General features: G+C 48.7%; 1 protein-coding gene across 1 annotated transcript in view; it reads left to right on the plus strand.

The window, feature by feature from the left end:
* The window catches only part of LOC115619129 (zinc finger homeobox protein 3-like), a 141,040-nt gene that overhangs the window by 114,675 nt on the left and 5,926 nt on the right, over window positions 1–20,439 (plus strand). Inside the window, exons 8-9 of the mRNA XM_030511174.1 lie at window positions 13,416–13,518; window positions 14,886–20,309. Coding sequence (XP_030367034.1) covers window positions 13,416–13,518; window positions 14,886–20,309 — 5,527 coding nt within the window. The remainder of the gene's footprint in view (window positions 1–13,415; window positions 13,519–14,885; window positions 20,310–20,439) is intronic.

Below are 20,439 nucleotides of genomic sequence, written 5' to 3' on the forward strand. Positions count from 1 at the left end.
AATTGATGGAAGACATCTTGACCTTGTAAGAGCAGTGAGCAGAAGCTGAGCCCCTTTCTTAGGCCAGCAAGCATAACCAGTTTGCTAAGGGTATCTGTTACGCTGGTGTGAAATGGTTTGTCTCTGAGCTGGGCTGTTGGCAGAACGTGCAGTCTGGAACGGGTGCAGTTGGGCCAGTCCATCTTCTTGGCCTGAGCAAGTCTGTGTCCTCCAAGATACAGGGAGACTGGCAGAAGCCACTCATTAGGAACTGGAGACACTCCACAGAGGACGTGGCCAAAGCAACTGCAGTTCTGTGGAGGACAGTCCCTTTAGGTGAGGCATCTACTGAGCTAGAGTGGGGCCTCATCCTGCTGCTGCAGAGCACAGGACTTCTGCTGAGAACCGTGAAGACTGGCTTAGCCATGAAGCCCATCTTCTTGCTCATTCCTGTTTTTCCACCTTGCCATTGCCACTGGCCCTGGGCAGCTGTTCCCTTTGGTACCCAGAGAGATGTGTGGAGAGGAAGATTGTCTCTCTTGCTTCAAGTCAAACAGCATGTGGGTCGAGAAGGTGGTTCTTTTTTTGCATTAAATGACAAATATTTTGAAATCAGTATGGCTTCATGAAGTCATGTGGCAGAATGAAAGGTTCCTAATTTTGTTCATTCTAGCTGAGATTCCCATCTCAGTCTGACACGTGAATTGGGTCTTGGTGCTACCATGAGGGAATTGCAGTCCAGTAAATGGGAGCCAGGTCCCTTTCGACACAGCATCTTTGCGCTGGGTATTTGGAGGAGGCTCCAGTTAATAATACCTTATCAGATGCCTTTCAGGAACCTGCAGTGTCTAATATGTCTGTTACTATAGTAATGCTGCTTGCTTGTGCTCAGCATCCCAGAGCTGGCTGTTCCAGGCTCCATCCTTTCCTATCAGCAAGCAGCTGGTCTGGCCGTCCCATGGGATGCCCCGGGTCCTCTCCGCCAGCCCAGCTGCGGGGACTGGGGCTTCAGGAGGGGAGAGGAGTGCAGGATGCTCCCACATGGTGTGGGGCTAGGGATGTGCCATGGGGCAGGGGCTCCCACCATCCCCCATCTCCTGCAGCTTCCCTTCCACAGGGCTGGCGAACAGATGTGGTCAAGTTCATTTCATGTGGCATCACAGCCGCTCCGAGAGGGTCTAATTGCCATCTTTCCACATAACAGCCTCTTGGCTAATCTTGGGCCTGCACCGCTTCAGCAGAGAGTCCCTTAATGAGGGTGAAGTGCAGTTCGCTAGCACAGTCAATTGACAAGACTGATGGGCTCAAGCCAGGAGAAGGGACAGCTTCCCAAGAGCCTCCAGGAGCGGGGAGCTCTCCCTCCTCCTGTGGCCAGTTTTATCCTTCTGCACATTCCTGTCATTTCTGTTGTCAGTTTTCTCTTCCTTGGTTTAGGGCATATTCCCAGTGTTTCAGCCGCCTTTCCATCTTTTTCTGTTCTTCCTTGCTCTAAGAGTAATTCTTGCCTGTCCCTGCCATCCTCACTTCTCCCCTCTTGCCATCTTTACATTTTTTCCCTCTTTCCTATTGTCTTTTCTTATTGCTCTCTCCCTTCTGCTGTCATTCAATTTTTCTCTCTCCTTCTCGCTCCCTCTCACTCCCCCCTTTCCCTCTCAGTCTGTGTCTCATTCTCCATCTCGGATGAAGGTAATGAAAGTAATCGGGCTTCATTAATTCTGAGCCCTGTGAGATGATAGCCATTTGGAGCCATGTTTGCCAATTAGATGGTCTAAATTAAAAGTGACCTTGGTATACTGCCATTGCTTTGCCTCTCTGAGTCTAATGAAGCTTTTCACTCCAGCACCCCCTCTCTCTCTTTGTAATGGAAATTACTTCCTTTGTCTGGTTTGGGAACCTTGCATTGCGTGTGTGTTTCCTCCGGTTGCATGGACATAGGGATAGTAATATATCTCCTCAAACCCCTTCGAGAGATTTGCTTTTCAAAGCCACATGATTTCAGCATTTTGGGTTATTTACAGAGGAACTGCATAGACTGTCCACAACTTTGGTCGCTCAGTCCAGAGGAAGGTCAGAGCAGGCAGATCCAGTGCATGAGGGGAGCTGGCTATTCACCCTGTCCAAGATTAATTCATTGAACGTGCCAGGAATATCCTTGTGTCACACTGCCAGTGCCAGCACAGGAGGGGTGTTCAGCTCAGAGCCTCCATTCCGTGCTGATAAGCAGCTCTGCAGTTCATTGTCTTAAAGATCTGGTAGATTCAGTAGTGGCAGGAGCCATGCTTGTCACTGGTGCAGGTTGTTTCCAGTGAGGAGTGGACCCACAGGTTGTTCTCCAGACCAGTGACAGGTCTGTAGGTGTCAGGACATGTGTGATCTGCTGGGGATCCTCGTGGGGCAGGTAGGCTGGAGACGTGGCGTGTCAGCCCTTGGGTGTTTTGTACAGTCGCTCATTGGACCACATTGTCTATAGAAATGGCCATTGAATTGGGGGGCCCATGCATGTGAGTGGATCTTTTCATCATAAAGAAATTTTGTCTCCTTAAGGCGATCTGAATTTCATCTGAAAGGGAGGGTCCTTGGAAGCAAAGAGGCTTGTCCCAACAACTTTCCATCTAAGGCAGATAATCAGCTTCTCTGTGGTCTGCTCTAGAGGGAAGTTCCCCAGCCAGCACTCCCATCTCCAGTACAGACCACAGGGGAGATGTTTCAAAGCGGGGCACAGGAGGGGCTGCCACAATCTCTGGCCCAAACTTCCCCCTCCTTTGCTCTTTTCACTGCAAAGGGGATACAGTTTAATGTTAGAGCAAAACAAGTATGTGCAGAAGAAGGAAAGGGAAAAGCCAGTCACATTTGTCAAACTTAAATCTGTAGTGTTGGTTTTTTAATAACGGTTCACACTGACTGACATGTTGCCATTGGGGAACAGTTGGTGTTGAAGAGACACTTAGACAGGGAGATGGAGGTACTGAGCAGCACCACAGATGGATGCCAGGATTTCATGCCAGGTGTTGCCTGCTCAGGTGAGAAGGAGGTAGAGAGCATTGAAAAACTGCATGCACTAACACAGGTTGTGCTTGAGAGAAACATGTTCCCCTCTATCACCAGAACAGTTAATGCTGTTTATATACATCTGAAGTAGGAAATGCTGTGTTGCAGAGCACTGCTCCTTGTTTATCTGTCGGGTGGCCGTGGCCTACTAAACCTTCCTGCCCCTTGGTACTCCCAGCATTTGTTTATATTAAAACCAGCCACAATGTGCGAGGCATTTCCTGCACGTACAAGGAAATGGTGTATCCGCGGATGGGTTTGAAGTGTAAAAGGACAAATAGTTCAAAATGAGCAATCTGGAATTCAGTGTAAATGCAAAGCGATTTGAGACGTGCAGCAGCCTCACCACCATTTCTATTTGTACTACGTGCTTGGGGGTGTTCGTGGGGATGAAGAGACAGAGTGGTCCTGCCCTGAACAGTGGCAGTTTGAGGAGAAGCCTGAATGGTGCCGAGCAGGTAGAGGAGTGAAGTGGTCTAGTTGCTGAAGCAAGACCAGTGCCTTATTTTCAAGGTTTTGCTTCCCAGGGCCAGCTCTGTGTGGCTGGCTGGACTGCCTGCAGTTGCCCTACATCTATATCCAGAATTTCCAGTTTCCTTTACTTTTTTCCAAGCTTTTTCTGTTTGCCTTTTGGGATTTTGTGCCTGTAGCAATTCAATGCACCACAGCCTCTTTTTTTTCTTCCCACCTTTTTTTTTTTTTCCTTTTTATTGGGATGGGAGGGGTAGAAGTAGGGTGAGAACTGTGGCTATGGAGATGCAGGTAGATAAAGCTAATTACTTAAACGCATATAGGGCAGGACTTACTGGTTTGGAGCCCCAGATTAAGATGCAGAGGAGCATGTGAGTTTGATGATTATATTTCGGGGAGAGTTAATTGACAGAAGGTGAAGGCAGACAAAGAACCGCTGCTTACTGCCTTCTTGAATCCCAATCAGGAATTATGATTAAAGACACAGCGAGACAACAGAAGCCTGATGAATTGGTGTCTTTTTTTTTCTTTTTGCCATCATTCACACTTGATTGGCTTCAACCTTTCAAGTGCAAAAGTCTCTCTTTTCCATTATTATTCATAGACATCTGAGTTTTTCTAATTAAAGTATATGAAAATAATTACTGATCCATCGTACTGAGTGTGGTAGTGGGGATGGCTGCCTTACTGTAATATGTATAAAAAGCCCACAGTTTCTATAATGATGTGCAGCTTAGGTGTTAGATAATTTTATTCTTTTTCTACTCTGTTGGGGTTTTTTTTAATTTCTCCTGATTTATTTTTTGTAATTCCTAAAGATTCTAGGAAAGCACTCTCCCTGCTGATAAAGCTGAGAGGGACAGCTCCTTCTTGCCTTCCCCCCTCGGCGTCCCTGTTCATCCCCCTGCTCCAAGCCCTGCTACCAGGAATTAACTGGTGACCTTCCATGTCTCCTGACCCACCACCCACAGCCGTCAGATACTCCTGCTTAGAGTAAAAGGTGGAATGAACATGGTGTACTCAGCTTTCCTCCTGGTGATTTATCAGGGTCAGCTGCCCTTCCTGCAGACACCGGTGGGACCTGGCACTCGCCCCCATGCACTGGCCACCCCAGTAAAGGGTGGAGCTCAGCACCCCTCCCCAGCACGGGTTGGATGGCTGCAGCCCGTCATACACCAACATTTGTTTCTGAGGTTTTTCATGGACTGTTTTTGCTTCCATTCACTTAGGGAAGCCAAGGTCTAGTCTGTGTTTGCTTGGATTTGACATGTGTCAAGGAAGATTTCATGTCCTGCACATAGGTTTACCTTCAGCTTCACCACAGATTTTCTAATATCTCATGCAGTTCAGTCAGAGCCTTGCGGTCCTTGACTTTGCAGAAAGCAAGATACATGGCGTGCAGATAACAGCCTCACTCTCTTCTGAAGTCCAAGGTTCTTAGTATCTGACAGAAGGATGGAGAGACGTGTTTTGCTACGAAACATACACATCTAGGAATGTTTGTTTATGCCTCACTTTCCCAGCAGTCAGAGGCTGGGAGCAGAAGCACCACAAGCATTGCAACTCAGTGTTGGTTTCTGTTCCTTCAAGTACCTCAGCCCTGGTGAAAGGGCAGTGCTCCCTGAGCATCAGTGGGGTGAGGCGTGCAGCTGCTCTGAGCTGTAGAGATGTCTTCACTTGCCACAGGCATCTAACCAGTGCTGGCAGCCGTGCGCCAGAATATGGCACAGTGATGGTGATGTGGGTCTGTCTGTCCAGTTGCTGCGCTGGGAGAAGGGCTGTAGGCAGCTTTTCAGGTGGTGCAAGGTACTGGTCTGGATGTTCAGAAGGGTATGCGTTGTCCTGCGTCCAATGCCAACCATGTGCAAATTGCTAGTGAGGTAGTTTGTATGTTCTGTGTGTGACTGGGTACACCCAAAGAAACAGTTTTCCAGAAAAAGATGAGTGTGTGCATTTGACTCTTTCAAAGAGCATCTCCAACTGAAGTACGCAAACTCTCCGGCTCTTTAAAACTGTTGGTGTTCAAGCACTGCACTGGTTATGGTGGTGCAGGTTATAGGCAAACACTTGAAGAGAGGCAAAGGGAACACATCAGTCAGAGCAAGGAAAGGTTTACCAAAAGCTTTCCAGTTTGCAGACTATTTGCTTTCTTTTTAGTCTTCCCTTATTCATCCTTTCCTTTGTCACCTCTCTCCTTATTTGTACTTTTCTTTCTCATGCCCCTCCTTTTCCTGCATCAATACACTTTGGAAACACTGCTGCAATGCTCCCTAGTTCAAGATTACAGCGTACTTTATGAGGTATGATTTAATTAGGGGACTTATGTTTTCAGCAGCTTAAGGTGGGCCTTTCAACTTATCTACCTAATTGGTTGCAAAAGAAGTTTCAAAGCCCATGACAAAACATTGTCAGTGATCAAAGTCTGAATTCTACATAAAGGAAAAATATTAATAAGATTATTCTTCAAGTGTGCACTGCTAATTATGTCCAGAATATAACTGTAGAAACACTTTTGACTGATGTGAGCTTTGTCTAATAAATATGAGTCTTCAGTGAGCTATGAAAAGTGACACCTCTGACTTTACAATACTGGTGTCTAATTTTGCCACTGAAGATGTGTAAAATATTGTCGTGGTTTGAGCCCAGCCGGTAACTCAGAACCACACAGCCGCTCGCTCACTCCCCCCCTTCTTCCTCCCCCCGCTCCCGGACAGATGGGGAGGAGAATCGAAAGAATGTAACTCCCACAGGTTGAGATAAGAGCAGTCCCGCAACTAAGATATAATACAAAACCACTACTGCTACCACCAATGATAATAATGATTAGTGAAATAACAAGGGGAGAGGATACAATTGCTCACCACCCGCCGACCGATACCCAGCCCGACCCGAGCAGTGATCTGGCCTTCCGGGTAACTCCCCCTGGTTTATATACTGGGCATGACGTGCTGTGGTATGGAATACCCCTTTGACTTGTTTGGGTCAGGTGTCCTGTCTCTGTTTCCTCCCGCCTTCCCCTCCTCCCTGGCAAAGCATGAGACTGAGAAAGTCCTTGGTTGGAATAAACATTACTTAGCAACAACTAAAAACATCAGTGTTATCAGCATTGTTCCCAGGCTGAAAGTTAAAAAACACAGCACTGCACCAGCTACTAAGAAGGAGAAAAATGACTGATATAGCTGAACCCAGGACAGTATCCACCCCTTATTCCATACCATTCACGTCATGCTCAGATCCCACATCTCTCAACACACCATCGCCCCTGTCCCATATATACACATATATATACACCCACACCCACACACAGAGAAAGGTATCATTCCCTAGTCCATGGATCAATCCCTGTAAAATTGCTGAACTCATCCAGTCCATGATGTCAGGCTCCATCTCTTGTAATAGCCTTTCAGGGCAGGAGGGACGGTGTGTAGTGTTGGGTTGTTGCCTGCTGATGACACTGCCAAACTCGTCTGATCACTGCTGAGCTCGTCTGGTTTCCTCAAAATTCATTCTTTGTTGAGGTGATGATCGGAGGGAAGTCAGGGTCAAATGCTGGCGACCTGAAGATATCTATCTGGTGGGCTATAAAAGTGTTATAGAGCAAGCAACAGCATCCAATTGACTTCATTGGCTGTTTTCCCCCAAAATCAAATCCCCTTGAGGTACACATCGGACTTCCCCATCTTCCCGCATTACCCACCAAGTATATCCAGGTCCCTGAGCAAAAGCAACCCCACGAGTGGGTTTGCCTTTACCTGAAGCAGGAATAACCCAGACTGTCTTCCCCAACAAATTCTTTATGTGCACCACAGGAACTTTATCCTCCTCTACAGTACGTAAAAGTTCTGATTGGGCTGGGCCAGCCCTGTTGGCAGATCCCCTAGTGTTGACCAACCAGGTGGCTTTTGGTAAATGTGTATCCCAGTGTTTGAAAGTCCCACCACCCATTGCTCTCAGGGTAGTTTTTAACAGCCCATTGTACCATTCGATTTTCCCAGAGGCTGGTGCATGACAGGGGATGTGATATACCCACTCAATGCCATGCTCTTTGGCCCAAGTGTCTATGAGGTTGTTCCGGAAATGAGTCCCATTGTCTGACTCAATTCTCTCTGGGGTGCCGTGTCACCACAAGACTTGTTGCTCAAGGCCCAGGATAGTGTTCCGGGCAGTGGCATGGGGCACGGCGTATGTTTCCAGCCAGCCAGTGGTTGCTTCCACCATGGTAAGAACATAGCGCTTCCCTTGGCGGGTTGGTGGGAGTGTGATATAGTCAATCTGCCAGGCCTCCCCATACTTGTACTTCAGCCATCGTCCTCCATACCAGAGAGGCTTTAACTGCTTGGCTTGCTTAATTGCAGCACATGTTTCACATTCATGAATAACCTGGGCAATAGTGTCCATTGTTAAGTCCACCCCTCGATCACAAGCCCATCTATATGTTGCATCTCTGCCTTGATGGCCTGAGGTGTCATGGGCCCACCTGGCTAAAAATAATTCACCCTTATGTTGCCAATCTAAGTCCATCTGAGCCACTTCAATCTTAGCAGCTTTATCCACTTGCTGGTTGTTCTGATGTTCCTCAGTGGCCCGACTCTTGGGTACATGAGCATCTACGTGGCGTACCTTCACCACCAGGTTCTGCACCCGGGCAGCGATATCTTGCCACAGTGCAGCAGCCCAGATGGTTTACTTCTGCGTTGCCAGTTGCTCTGCTTCCATTGCTGCAACCACCCCCACAGGGCATTTGCCACCATCCATGAGTCAGTATAAAGTACTGGCCATTTTTCTCATTCAGCAATGTCCAAGGCCAGCTGGATGGCTTTCACCTCTGCAAACTGACTGCATCCATCCTCTCCTTCAGCAGTTTCTGCAACTTGTCCCAGGGGACTCCACACAGCTGCCTTCCATCTCCTATGCTTTCCCACAATATGGCAGGACCCATCAGTAAACAAGGCATATTGCTTTTCACTCTCTGACAGTTCATTATATGGTGGGGCCTCTTCAGCACGCGTCACCTCCTCTTCTAGTGACATCCCAAATCTTTGCCCTCTGGCCAGTCCATGATGACTTCTAGAATTCCTGGATGACTGGGATTTCCTATTCGAGCTCGTTCTGCAATTAGTGTGGCCCACTTACTCCATGTAGCATCAGTTGCATGATGTGTAGAGGAGATCCTGCCTTTGAACATCCAGCCCAGCACAGGCAACCGGGCTGCCAGGAGGAGCTGCGCTTCAGTTCCACTCACTTCTGAGGCAGCTTGAACCCCTTCATAGGCTGCCAGTATCTCTTTTTCATTGGGAGTATAGCTGGCCTCGGATCCTTTATATCCCCGACTCCAAAAGCCGAGGGGTCGACCTTGAGTTTCCCCTGGAGCTTTCTGCCAGAGGCTCCAGGTAGGACTGCGGTATAGAGCATATTTTTCACATCTGGCGTGGCCCAGACTGGTCCAAGGGCTACTGCATGAACTATTTCTCGTTTAATTTGTTCAAAGGCTTGTTGTTGCTCAGGGCCCCATTTGAAATCCTTCTTCTTCCGGGTCACGTGATAGAGAGGGCTTACAATCAGACTGTAATTTGGGATGTGCATTCTCCAGAACCCCACAACACCTAAGAAAGCTTGTGTTTCTTTCTTGTTAGTTGGTGGAGACATTGCTGTTATCTTGTTGATCACGTCCGTGGGGATCTGGCGGCGTCCATCTTGCCATTTTATTCCCAAAAATTGAATCTCCTGTGCAGGTCCCTAGACCTTATTCCATTTTATGGCAAAACCGGCCTTCAGCAGGATTTGGATTATCTTCCTTCCTTTCTCAAAAACTTCTTCCACTGTATCACCCCACACGATGATGTCATCAATGTATTGCAGGTGTTCTGGAGCTTGCCCCTGTTCCAGTGCAGTCTGGATCAATCCATGGCAGATGGTAGGGCTGTGTTTCCACCCTTGGGGCAGACGATTCCAAGTGTACTGGACGCCCCTCCAAGTGAAAGCAAACTGTGGCCTGCATTCTGCTGCCAAAGGGATTGAGAAAAATGCATTGGCAATATCAATTGTGGCATCCCCCTTGGCTGCCTTTGACTCCAGTTCATATTGAAGTTCTAGCATGTCCGGTACGGCAGCACTCAATGGTGGTGTGACTTCGTTCAGGCCACGATAGTCTACTGTTAATCTCCACTCTCCATTAGACTTTTGCACTGGCCATATGGGGCTATTAAAGGGTGAGCGGGTCCTGCTGATCACTCCTTGGCTCTCCAGTCTGCGGATCAGCTTATGGATGGGAATCAAAGAGTCTCGGTTGGTGCGATATTGCCGCCTGTGCACTGTTGTGGTCGAGATTGGCACTTGTTGTTCTTCGACCTTCAGCAACCCCACAACAGAAGGATCCTCTGAGAGACCGGGCAAGGTGGACAGCTGCTTAATTTCCTCTGTCTCCAAGGCAGCGATACCAAAAGCCCATCTATACCCTTTTGGGTCTTTGAAGTCCCCTGTCCTGAGATAGTTTATGCCAAGGATGCATGGAGCCCCTGGACCAGTCACAATGGGGTGCTTTTGCCACTTCCTCCCAGTCAGGCTGATTTCAGCTTCAAGCATAGTTAACACTTGGGATCCTCCTGTCACTCCAGAAATATAAATGGGTTTCACCCCTTGATACCTTGATGGCATCACAGTACACTGTGCACCGGTATCTATTAGAGCCTTATACTTCTGTGGGACTGATGTGCCAGGCCATCTGATCCACACAGTCCAGTAAACCCGATTATCCCTCTCCTCCACCTGGCTGGAGGCAGGGCCCCTCTAATAGTGATCATAAAATTCTCCACTTATGTCTTGTAGAAAGGGATTAGTATTCCTTATCACAGGAGCTGGAGTAAAATCAGCTCTTCCACTCCATCTGGGAAACTGCTCACCAGAGACTGGAGCAGCAGCTTTCCTGGGAGGATCATCCTTGACCATTGTTCTCCTCTTCCGTTCACGCACCCGTTGCTCCAGAACTGAGGTAGGTTTTCCATCCCACTTTCTCATGTCTTCTCCGTGATCCCGCAGGTAAAACCTTAGGGTGGCACGTGGCATGTGCCTTCTATATTTTCTTTCTTGAGCAGTAGGGCGCCTTCTGTTAATAGCTGAGACATGGGTTGGTACGCGTGGGGAGCTGGATAGATCGGATAAATCGTCTCTCAATTGTTTGAACTCCTGGGACAGTTTTTCCACAGCTGAAATGATGGAAGGGGTGAGATTGTCTTCAAACTCTCGGAGTTGACGAATCAGGCAATCCACTGTTGGTGATATTCCGTCATTCCAGGTCATTGATGCCAATGTGTGGGCATATGATGATGGTGCAGTCCGTGTAAGTTTCTGCCACATGGGTCGTGTACATTCGACTTCATCTGGATCTACGGATGTGTTCTTGGCATCCGGCCTACGATAGATCATCTCTAGAATGGCTGATTCCCTCAGGGACTGGATGCCTTTCTCTATCGTGGTCCAGTTGGCTGAGCGAGTCATAATATCGTCTTTGTAGGGAAACCTTTCCTTCACAGCTGCCATGACCCGCCTCCAAAGACTGAGGGCTCGCTTCTCTCTTGCGATCGCTTTGTCAATTCCTCCTTCCCTAGCAAGTGACCCCAGATGCTTGGCTTCCTTTCCTTCTAGTTTGTGACCATTGGCCCCATTGTCCCAGCATCGGAGCAACCAGGTGACAATGTGCTCCCCTGGAAGACGGGTGAAATCTTTTCGCATATTCTGCAGCTCGGTTGAGGTCCGGGGTTGAGAAGTCACCTCTTCTTCTTCTTCCTCTTCCTCTGACACACGTAGTAGTAACTCTTGTTCAGATGCTGTTGCATGTAGTAATGGCATTGGGTCTTCATCTTTCTTCGCTTCGCGGGTTGCTTTTTGTGCCTCTCGTCTGCTTTTGCTTACAGGGGCAACAGACATTGTCACAAACTGGCCATTTGGTTTAGCTGCAGTGTTTGTCACTGTGGTTGGAGTGGCTGCAGTGCCTGCCACTAGGGTTGGAGTGGCTGCAGTGTGTGTTGCCAGGGTTGGTGCAGCTGTTGTGCTTGGGAGTTGAGTAACACCAACAGCTGCATTGTCTGTTGCTGATGGGGTTTGAGTAGCTACTGTGCTTGTCACTGGGGTTGGTGTAGCTGCGGTGCTCGGGGTAGCCACGTTGTCTGTTGCTGTCGAGGTTTGAGTAGCTACTGTGCTCGTCACTGGGGTTGGTGTAGCTGCAGTGCTTGGAGTAGCCGCATTGTTTGTTGCTGTCGGGGTTTGAGTAGCTGCTGTGCTTGTCCCTGGGGTTGATGTAGCTGCTGTACTTGGAGTAGCTGCGTTGTCTGTTGCTTTTCCATCAGTTCCAGAGACATTTTTTTCCCTTTGAAGGTGCTGGATAGTGTTGAGCAGGGCTCTGTAGGCGTAGGCCAAGCCCCAGCACGTTACCATGATTTGTCCCTCTCTGGTATAACCAGGACGACAGCACACCTCGTTTAAGTGTTTTACTAGTTTTTCCAGATGTTGCACTTGTTCAGTGGTGAAGTTCCAAAGCACTGGAGGGGCCCACTGGCCTAGATACTTGCCCATACTATCCCACACACCCTGCCACTCATGACTGTCCAGCCTCAGAGAAAATCTCTTGGTGGTCCTCCTATATCGTCGTCTAACCCTAGACCAGATTTGAACCCGATACTGCTTAACTTTCGAGATTAAATGAAATAGGATGTTCCCAGCGCAGGATGGCCATGGGTAAAACACACTCCCTATGTGTGCCAACATGCTGATCCCCAGCACAATCAGCAGGCAGGTCTCAAGGGTATTCAGAGGCCATCTGAAACCTTCAGAACTCTCAACTGCTGTTGCAAATAGGCTGGTGGGGGAACGGGGGGTGAAAGAGAATGCCTCCTTCGTAAGTTGACCCCCCGAGGAGAAAAAAAAAGATATGCAATTGCTAAAATATTTCATTATATACCTCCCAAAGTATAGAGGTGATGGCCACGCTGGAAGCACATACCAGACCAGTTTCATGATCAATGAGTCTATTGTATTACAAGTCATTACCATGAAGTACAGTGAAATAAGAACCTTAGCCCAGGCCCCCCAGCCGATAAACAGTAAAACAGAAAATAGTGGCTGTAAGTAAGGTACAACATGCTGAAACTCTGAGATCAAGCGCAACAAGTCTGAGAGCCAAATAATCACCATTGTGACGAGTAGTAACAATGAATGCTTATCACAAATATGATTAGACACACTCTGGTCAGATCTGTCGTTATCTCAACCCTTCGTGCCCCACGTTGGGCGCCATAAAGAACTGTCGTGGTTTGAGCCCAGCCGGTAACTCAGAACCACACAGCCGCTCGCTCACTCCCCCCCTTCTTCCTCCCCCCGCTCCCGGACAGATGGGGAGGAGAATCGAAAGAATGTAACTCCCACGGGTTGAGATAAGAGCAGTCCTGCAACTAAGGTATAATACAAAACCACTACTGCTACCACCAATGATAATAATGATTAGTGAAATAACAAGGGGAGAGGATACAGTTGCTCACCACTCGCCGAACCATGCCCAGCCCGACCCGAGCATTGATCTGGGCCTTCCGGGTAACTCCCCCCGGTTTATATACTGGGCATGACGTGCTGTGGTATGGAATACCCCTTTGGCTAGTTTGGGTCAGGTGTCCTGTCTCTGTTTCCTCCCAGCTTCCCCTCCTCCCTGGCAAAGCATGAGACTGAGAAAGTCCTTGGTTGGAATAAACATTACTTAGCAACAACTAAAAACATCAGTGTTATCAGCATTGTTCCCAGGCTGAAAGTTAAAAAACACAGCAATGCACCAGCTACTAAGAAGGAGAAAAATGACTGATATAGCTGAACCCAGGACAAATATTTTCCTGTGTTTCTCTTCCCCCCACATATCCTTTTTTCTTTTTCTCCAGGTGGCAACACCTGAGGTCATGATGCCCAGCAGCATGTTTCTCCCAGCAGCCACTCCAGAGAAAGATGGGAACACCGCTGTGGAGGAGCTGGGGAAGCAGCCTGGTGAGTGCAGGTCACTGAGGTCCACAGGTCCCACCACTCCCCCAGCTTCCATCACCTGGTCAGGGGCTGTATCTGGGGACATATCCACATGGGTGAGCTCCACATGCCCGGTTGTCTCCTGAGAACTGAAGTCAGATGATGCCCTGCAGGGCTGTCTCCCTTCACCTGTGCCACAAACAGGCTGGTGCCCCGGGTGTCCCCATGGCAGGGTGGCTCAGAACTGAGGAGCACAGCTCACCACTGTGGCCATTCATGTGGAAGTGGTGTTGAATCCTTGCAAAGAAAAAGACCAAGTGTGAGTGGTGGAAAGTAGAGGTGCTGGAGGGCTGAGGGGATTGGTAGAGAAATGCCAAAGGTTGCAGCTGCTGGCTGTAGACTGCTACCACCTCTGCCGTGCCTGCTCCACTGCCATCACAGCTCAAGTACGGATGCTGGGCATACAGTTTGGGGAGCTTTGAGCTGCTGAAGTCCTTCTCCAGACCAAATCCCAGCCTTTTTTCATTGCCATGTTGCATTATGAAGGCATGGCTGTAAATCCATGGCTCTTCAGTCCTGGCTTTGTTGTGTGAAATGAGAACACCCCAAGAACATAGTTCTGCATGGACAGAAGAGTCTGATCTCAGCCCTGGCAGGGAAGCAATGCTGGTCTTCCTTCTGTGCCCTCTTGGAAGGTCTGTAAGGAATCAGGGAATTAAGACATCGTTTCCTTTCAGCCAGCCAGCCCTGAGGCAGTGATGCTGGTGGGGCAGCACTGGCACAGCCAGGGTAGCTAATGCTGCCCTGGGCAAGTGGACCTCTTTTTTGGCCTCTACCCATATCATGCTGTCTTTTCTGGCAGGATTGTGCTCTTTGACCCAGGATAAGTGGCACTGCACTGAGTACTTGTTCCTTCTTCTTCCGTCCTCTCTCAAACAGCACCCTTTGAACTGCTGCCAGAAGGACCCAAATTTCATTCCTGTTGTTTCTAGCTTTGGTAGGAACAATACTACATTCAGTTTGATGAACTTTCTTATTAGAAAATAGGCAGGACATCAAAGCAAAACAGCAAAGACACACAGGTGGCTGAATGGCCTTCACTTGTAAGGAAGAATTAAAGGTGATAAATGCACTAAGGAAATGTGCGTGTGTGAACAATTTCCAGATATTCAAAGTGGGCAAAGTAAAGTAAATTATGTAGGTTTATGCAATGGGCCATGGTGAGGGTAATGGACTGGTATTAAAATAAATGAATAAAGATAGAGGAGTGCTAGAAATACCTATCGTCTTGCAGAGAAAAAACACAGACGTATTAGGGACAAAAAGAGGGTGTTGATCTGCCCCAGTGTGCTGGTGTAATTGTCAGATTTCTTCTAATTCTGTTTTCGCAGGGATCTCTGAGGCCTCAGGAAAGAGTCTTCTGCCATCAGACAGCACAGAGCACAGTGGAGATCCCAAGCCAGTTCCAGCCGATCCGAGTTCTGCCAGGGAGGACTCTGGCTTCCTCTGCTGGAAGAAGGGCTGCAACCAGGTGTTCAAGAGCTCATCAGCCCTTCAGACACACTTCAACGAGGTTCACACAAAGCGGCCTCAGCTGCCAGTGTCTGATCGCCACGTCTACAAGTACCGCTGTAACCAGTGCAGCCTGGCGTTCAAAACCATTGAGAAGCTGCAGCTCCATTCCCAGTACCATGTCATCCGGGCATCCACCATGTGCTGCCTCTGCCAGCGCAGCTTCCGAACCTTCCAGGCCCTGAAGAAGCACCTGGAAACCAGCCATCTGGAGCTGAGTGAGGCTGACATTCAGCAGCTGTATGGTGGTCTCTTGGTCAATGGAGACCTCCTTGCGATGGGAGATCCTTCGCTCACAGAAGACCACACTATCATGGTTGAAGAAGATAAGGAGGAGGAGAGTGACTTGGAAGATAAGCAGAGCCCAGCAGGTAGTGATTCGGGGTCATTGCAAGAGGACTCTGGCTCAGAACCAAAAAGGGCCTTACCCTTCAGAAAGGGCCCTAACTTCACTATGGAGAAATTCCTAGATCCATCTCGCCCTTACAAGTGCACAGTCTGCAAGGAGTCTTTCACGCAAAAGAACATTCTCCTGGTCCATTACAATTCAGTTTCTCACCTGCATAAACTGAAAAGAGCCCTCCAAGAGTCTGCTACTGGGCAGCCCGAACCAACCAGCAGCCCAGACAGCAAGCCTTTTAAGTGTAACACCTGCAACATGGCCTACAGTCAGAGCTCAACCTTGGAGATACACATGAGGTCTGTCCTGCACCAAACCAAGGCTCGCGCTGCCAAGCTGGAGGCGGCTGGGGGCAGTGGCAGCAGTAACAGAACTGGCAACAGCAGCAGCAGCAGTCTCTCTTTGGGTTCATCCACACCAAGTCCAGTGAACACTACCAACAGTAATACTTTTACAACCACCAACACAAGTAATTCAGGCACAGCTCCCATTCCCAGCCTGCTCAACCAGGTATCCAGTGACAATGTGAGAATTCCTCCTTTAGGTAACCCTGTAAGCACTAGTATCTCCTCCCCTTCAGAGCCCAAAGAGGTAAACCAAAAAAAGCTGGCAGACATGATTGCATCCAGGCAGCAACAGCAGCAACAGCAGCAGCAAGCTCAAACCTTGGCCCAGACCCAGGCCCAAGTCCAGGCCCATCTGCAACAAGAACTGCAGCAGCAGGCTGCTCTCTTGCAGTCTCAGCTCTTCAACCCAGCACTTTTGCCGCACTTTCCGATGACCACTGAGGCTCTTCTGCAGCTTCAGCAACAGCAGCATCTTTTGTTTCCTTTCTACATCCCTAGTGCTGAGTTCCAGCTCAATCCAGAAGTTAGTTTGCCTGTCACCAGTGGTGCACTGACATTGACCGTTACAGGTCCAAGTTTACTGGAGGACCTGAAGGCTCAAGTTCAGATCCCTCAGCAGAGCCATCCACAGCTCTTACAGCAGCAGCAAGGCCAGCTCTCCTTGTCACAACCTCACTCTGTCCTTATACAGCAGAGCCAGCACTCTGAGAAGAAGAATAAATCCATAGTGAAAGAGAAAGAAAAAGAAACACCACGGGAAAGGGAAAGTGCAGAGAGGGGAGACAGTAATGTAGCATCTAAAGAGTCTCTGCCTGATAACTTAAAGCCCAAAGAAAAGAAAGACTTTGTACCAGGCAGTAGTTTGGAGCCCTCCTTACTGCCGCCGCGTATTGCCTCTGATGCAAGAGGGAATGCCACAAAAGCCTTGCTGGAAAACTTTGGCTTTGAGCTTGTCATTCAGTATAATGAGAACAAGCAGAAGGTGCAGAAGAAAAACGGGAAGACAGAGCAAGGTGAGAACTTGGAAAAGCTTGAGTGTGATACGTGCGGCAAGTTTTTTTCAAACATCCTCATCCTGAAGAGCCACCAAGAGCATGTTCACCAACATTACTTTCCCTTTAAGCAGTTAGAGAGATTTGCCAAACAATACAGAAAACACTATGACAAACTGTACCCGCTACGGTCTCAGACCCCAGAGCCTCCGCCACCACCTCCGCTCCCTCCAGCACCTCCTCAGCCAGCTTCTACTCCTACCATCCCTACTTCTGCCCCACCAATTACCTCTCCTACGATTGCACCAGCCCAGCCGTCTGTGCCACTCACCCAGCTCTCCATGCCAGTGGAGCTCCCCATCTTTTCACCACTGATGATGCAAACCATGCCACTACAGACATTACCTGCACAGCTGCCACCCCAGCTGGGTCCTGTAGACCCTCTGCCTGCCGACTTGGCCCAGTTGTACCAGCATCAGCTCAACCCTAGCCTTCTCCAGCAGCAGCAGAACAAGAGGCCACGGACACGGATCACCGACGACCAACTCAGAGTCCTTCGGCAGTATTTCGATATTAACAATTCCCCAAGTGAGGAACAGATCAAAGAGATGGCAGACAAATCTGGATTGCCCCAGAAAGTGATCAAGCACTGGTTCAGGAACACTCTTTTCAAAGAACGCCAGCGCAACAAGGATTCCCCATACAACTTCAGTAATCCTCCCATTACCAGCCTGGAAGAACTGAAGATAGACTCACGGCCTCCTTCTCCAGAACCTCAAAAGCAGGAGTACTGGGGAAGCAAACGGTCCTCCCGGACACGCTTTACTGACTACCAACTCAGAGTCCTGCAGGACTTCTTTGATGCCAATGCTTATCCAAAGGATGATGAATTTGAGCAGCTTTCTAACTTGCTGAACCTCCCAACACGTGTTATAGTGGTGTGGTTCCAGAATGCCCGTCAAAAGGCTAGGAAAAACTATGAGAATCAGGGAGAAGGCAAAGACGGGGAACGACGGGAGCTTACAAATGACAGGTATATTAGAACAAGCAACTTGAACTACCAATGCAAAAAGTGCAGTCTAGTCTTTCAGCGCATTTTTGATCTCATTAAACACCAGAAAAAGCTTTGTTACAAAGATGAGGATGAGGATGGACAGGATGATAGCCAGAATGAAGACTCTATGGATGCAACAGAGCTTTTGACTCCAACCAGTTCCTCCTGCAGCACACCAATGCCCTCACAACCTTACAACACACCTATGTCTTCAGTCAGTGCAACCTCCTCAGCTTTTCTGCATCTCACAGCAGAGGCAGATGATTCCTCCACCTATAGTTCTAAAGTAGAACCTACAGAAGAGAAACCAAAGCAGTCTGAACCTCCAAGTACACAGCAAAACCAAACTCAAGAGAAGCAAGTGCAACCAAAGCAAGAGTCTCAGCAGCAACAAGACCAAGGAGAACAAAAGACAAGTTCAGCACACCAAAAGATTTCAGAGTTATCCTCCCCCTCTTCATTGCAAAAGCCACCTCCCTCTCCTCAACCCCCTCAGTGCTCCTTGTCGCAGTCAATTCCAAGTCCATCTCAGCTCTCACATCTCTCCCTCAAACCCATTCACACATCCACCCCTCAACAGCTGGCAAATGTACCTCCTCAGCTAATCCCATACCAGTGTGACCAGTGTAAGCTGGCATTTCCCTCCTTCGAGCATTGGCAGGAGCATCAGCAGCTTCATTTTCTGAGTGCACAGAACCAGTTTATCCACCCCCCATTCCTGGACAGAACACTGGATATGCCGTTCATGCTTTTTGATCCCAGTAATCCACTACTTGCAAGCCAGCTACTATCTGGGACATTACCACAGATTCCAGCAAGTTCAGCCACTTCACCATCAACTCCAACATCCACAATGAACACACTGAAGAGAAAGCTGGAGGAAAAGGCCAGTGCAAGCCCTGGAGAAAATGACAGTGGGACTGGGGGAGAAGAACCACAAAGGGATAAACGTCTAAGGACTACCATTACCCCAGAGCAGCTGGAAATTCTTTATCAGAAATACTTGCTTGACTCCAACCCAACGCGGAAAATGTTGGATCACATTGCACATGAAGTGGGCTTGAAGAAACGCGTGGTGCAAGTTTGGTTTCAGAACACCCGTGCACGGGAAAGGAAGGGGCATTTCAGAGCCATAGGGCCTGCCCAAGCCCATAGACGGTGTCCCTTCTGCCGAGCTCTCTTTAAAGCAAAGACAGCTCTGGAAGCTCATATCCGATCCCGTCACTGGCATGAGGCCAAGAGAGCAGGATACAACTTGACATTGTCTGCTATGCTTTTAGATTGTGATGGGGGACTGCAAATGAAGGGAGACATCTTTGATGGAGCAAGCTTTTCCCACATGCCACCAATGAGCAGTGATGGGCAGAGTGTTCCTCTCTCCCCAGTGAACAAGAGCATGGAACTGTCACCTCAAACTCTGCTGGGTCCATCCTCCATTAAGGTGGAAGGGATAGAAGACTTTGAGAGTCCCTCCATGTCCTCGGTCAATCTGAGCTTTGACCAAACAAAGCTGGACAATGATGACTGCTCCTCTGTCAACACTGCAATCACAGACACTACAACAGGAGATGAAGGGAACGCAGACAACGATAGTGCTACAGGGATTGCAACCGAAACCAAATCAACATCGGGACCCAGTGAGGGTCTTGCAAAAACTGCCATGATAGCAATGTCTGAATATGAAGATCGTCTGTCTTCTGGCCTGGTCAGCCCAGCTCCCAGCTTTTACAGCAAAGAGTATGATAATGAAGGTACTGTGGACTACAGTGAAACATCCAGCCTTGCAGACCCCTGCTCACCCAGCCCTGGTGCAAGTGGTTCAGCCAGTAAGTCTGGAGAGAATGGGGATCGTCCTGGACAGAAACGCTTTCGCACTCAGATGACTAATCTCCAGCTAAAAGTTCTTAAGTCATGCTTTAATGACTACAGGACACCTACCATGCTGGAGTGTGAGGTCCTGGGCAATGACATTGGACTGCCAAAGAGAGTCGTTCAGGTCTGGTTCCAGAATGCTAGGGCAAAGGAGAAGAAGTCCAAACTCAGCATGGCCAAGCATTTTGGTATAAACCAAACAAGTTACGAGGGACCCAAAACAGAGTGCACTTTGTGTGGCATCAAGTACAGCGCTCGACTATCTGTACGTGACCATGTCTTCTCTCAACAGCATATCTCCAAAGTTAAAGAAACCATTGGAAGCCAGTTGGATAAGGAAAAGGAGTATTTTGACCCAGCTACTGTACGTCAGTTGATGGCTCAGCAGGAGTTGGACCGGATCAAAAAAGCCAATGATGTTCTTGGTCTGGCAGCTCAACAGCAGGGCATGCTTGATAACACCCCTCTGCAAGCTCTTAACCTTCCTATTGCATACCCAGCACTACAGGGCATCCCTCCAGTCTTGTTCCCAGGCCTCAACAGCCCATCCTTACCAGGCTTCAGTACATCCAACACAGGTGGGTATGGATATTATCACACTGCTCAGACACACAGCTTAACTTGATGCATCTTTAGCACAAGCAGATGTTCCCTTGAGGAATGACTGATAATAGGATACCTGGTCCTTTAGTGGAGCATGTTTACTTG

The sequence above is a fragment of the Strigops habroptila genome, chromosome W (assembly GCF_004027225.2).
Source record: "Strigops habroptila isolate Jane chromosome W, bStrHab1.2.pri, whole genome shotgun sequence".
NCBI classification, from domain to species: domain Eukaryota; kingdom Metazoa; phylum Chordata; class Aves; order Psittaciformes; family Psittacidae; genus Strigops; species Strigops habroptila.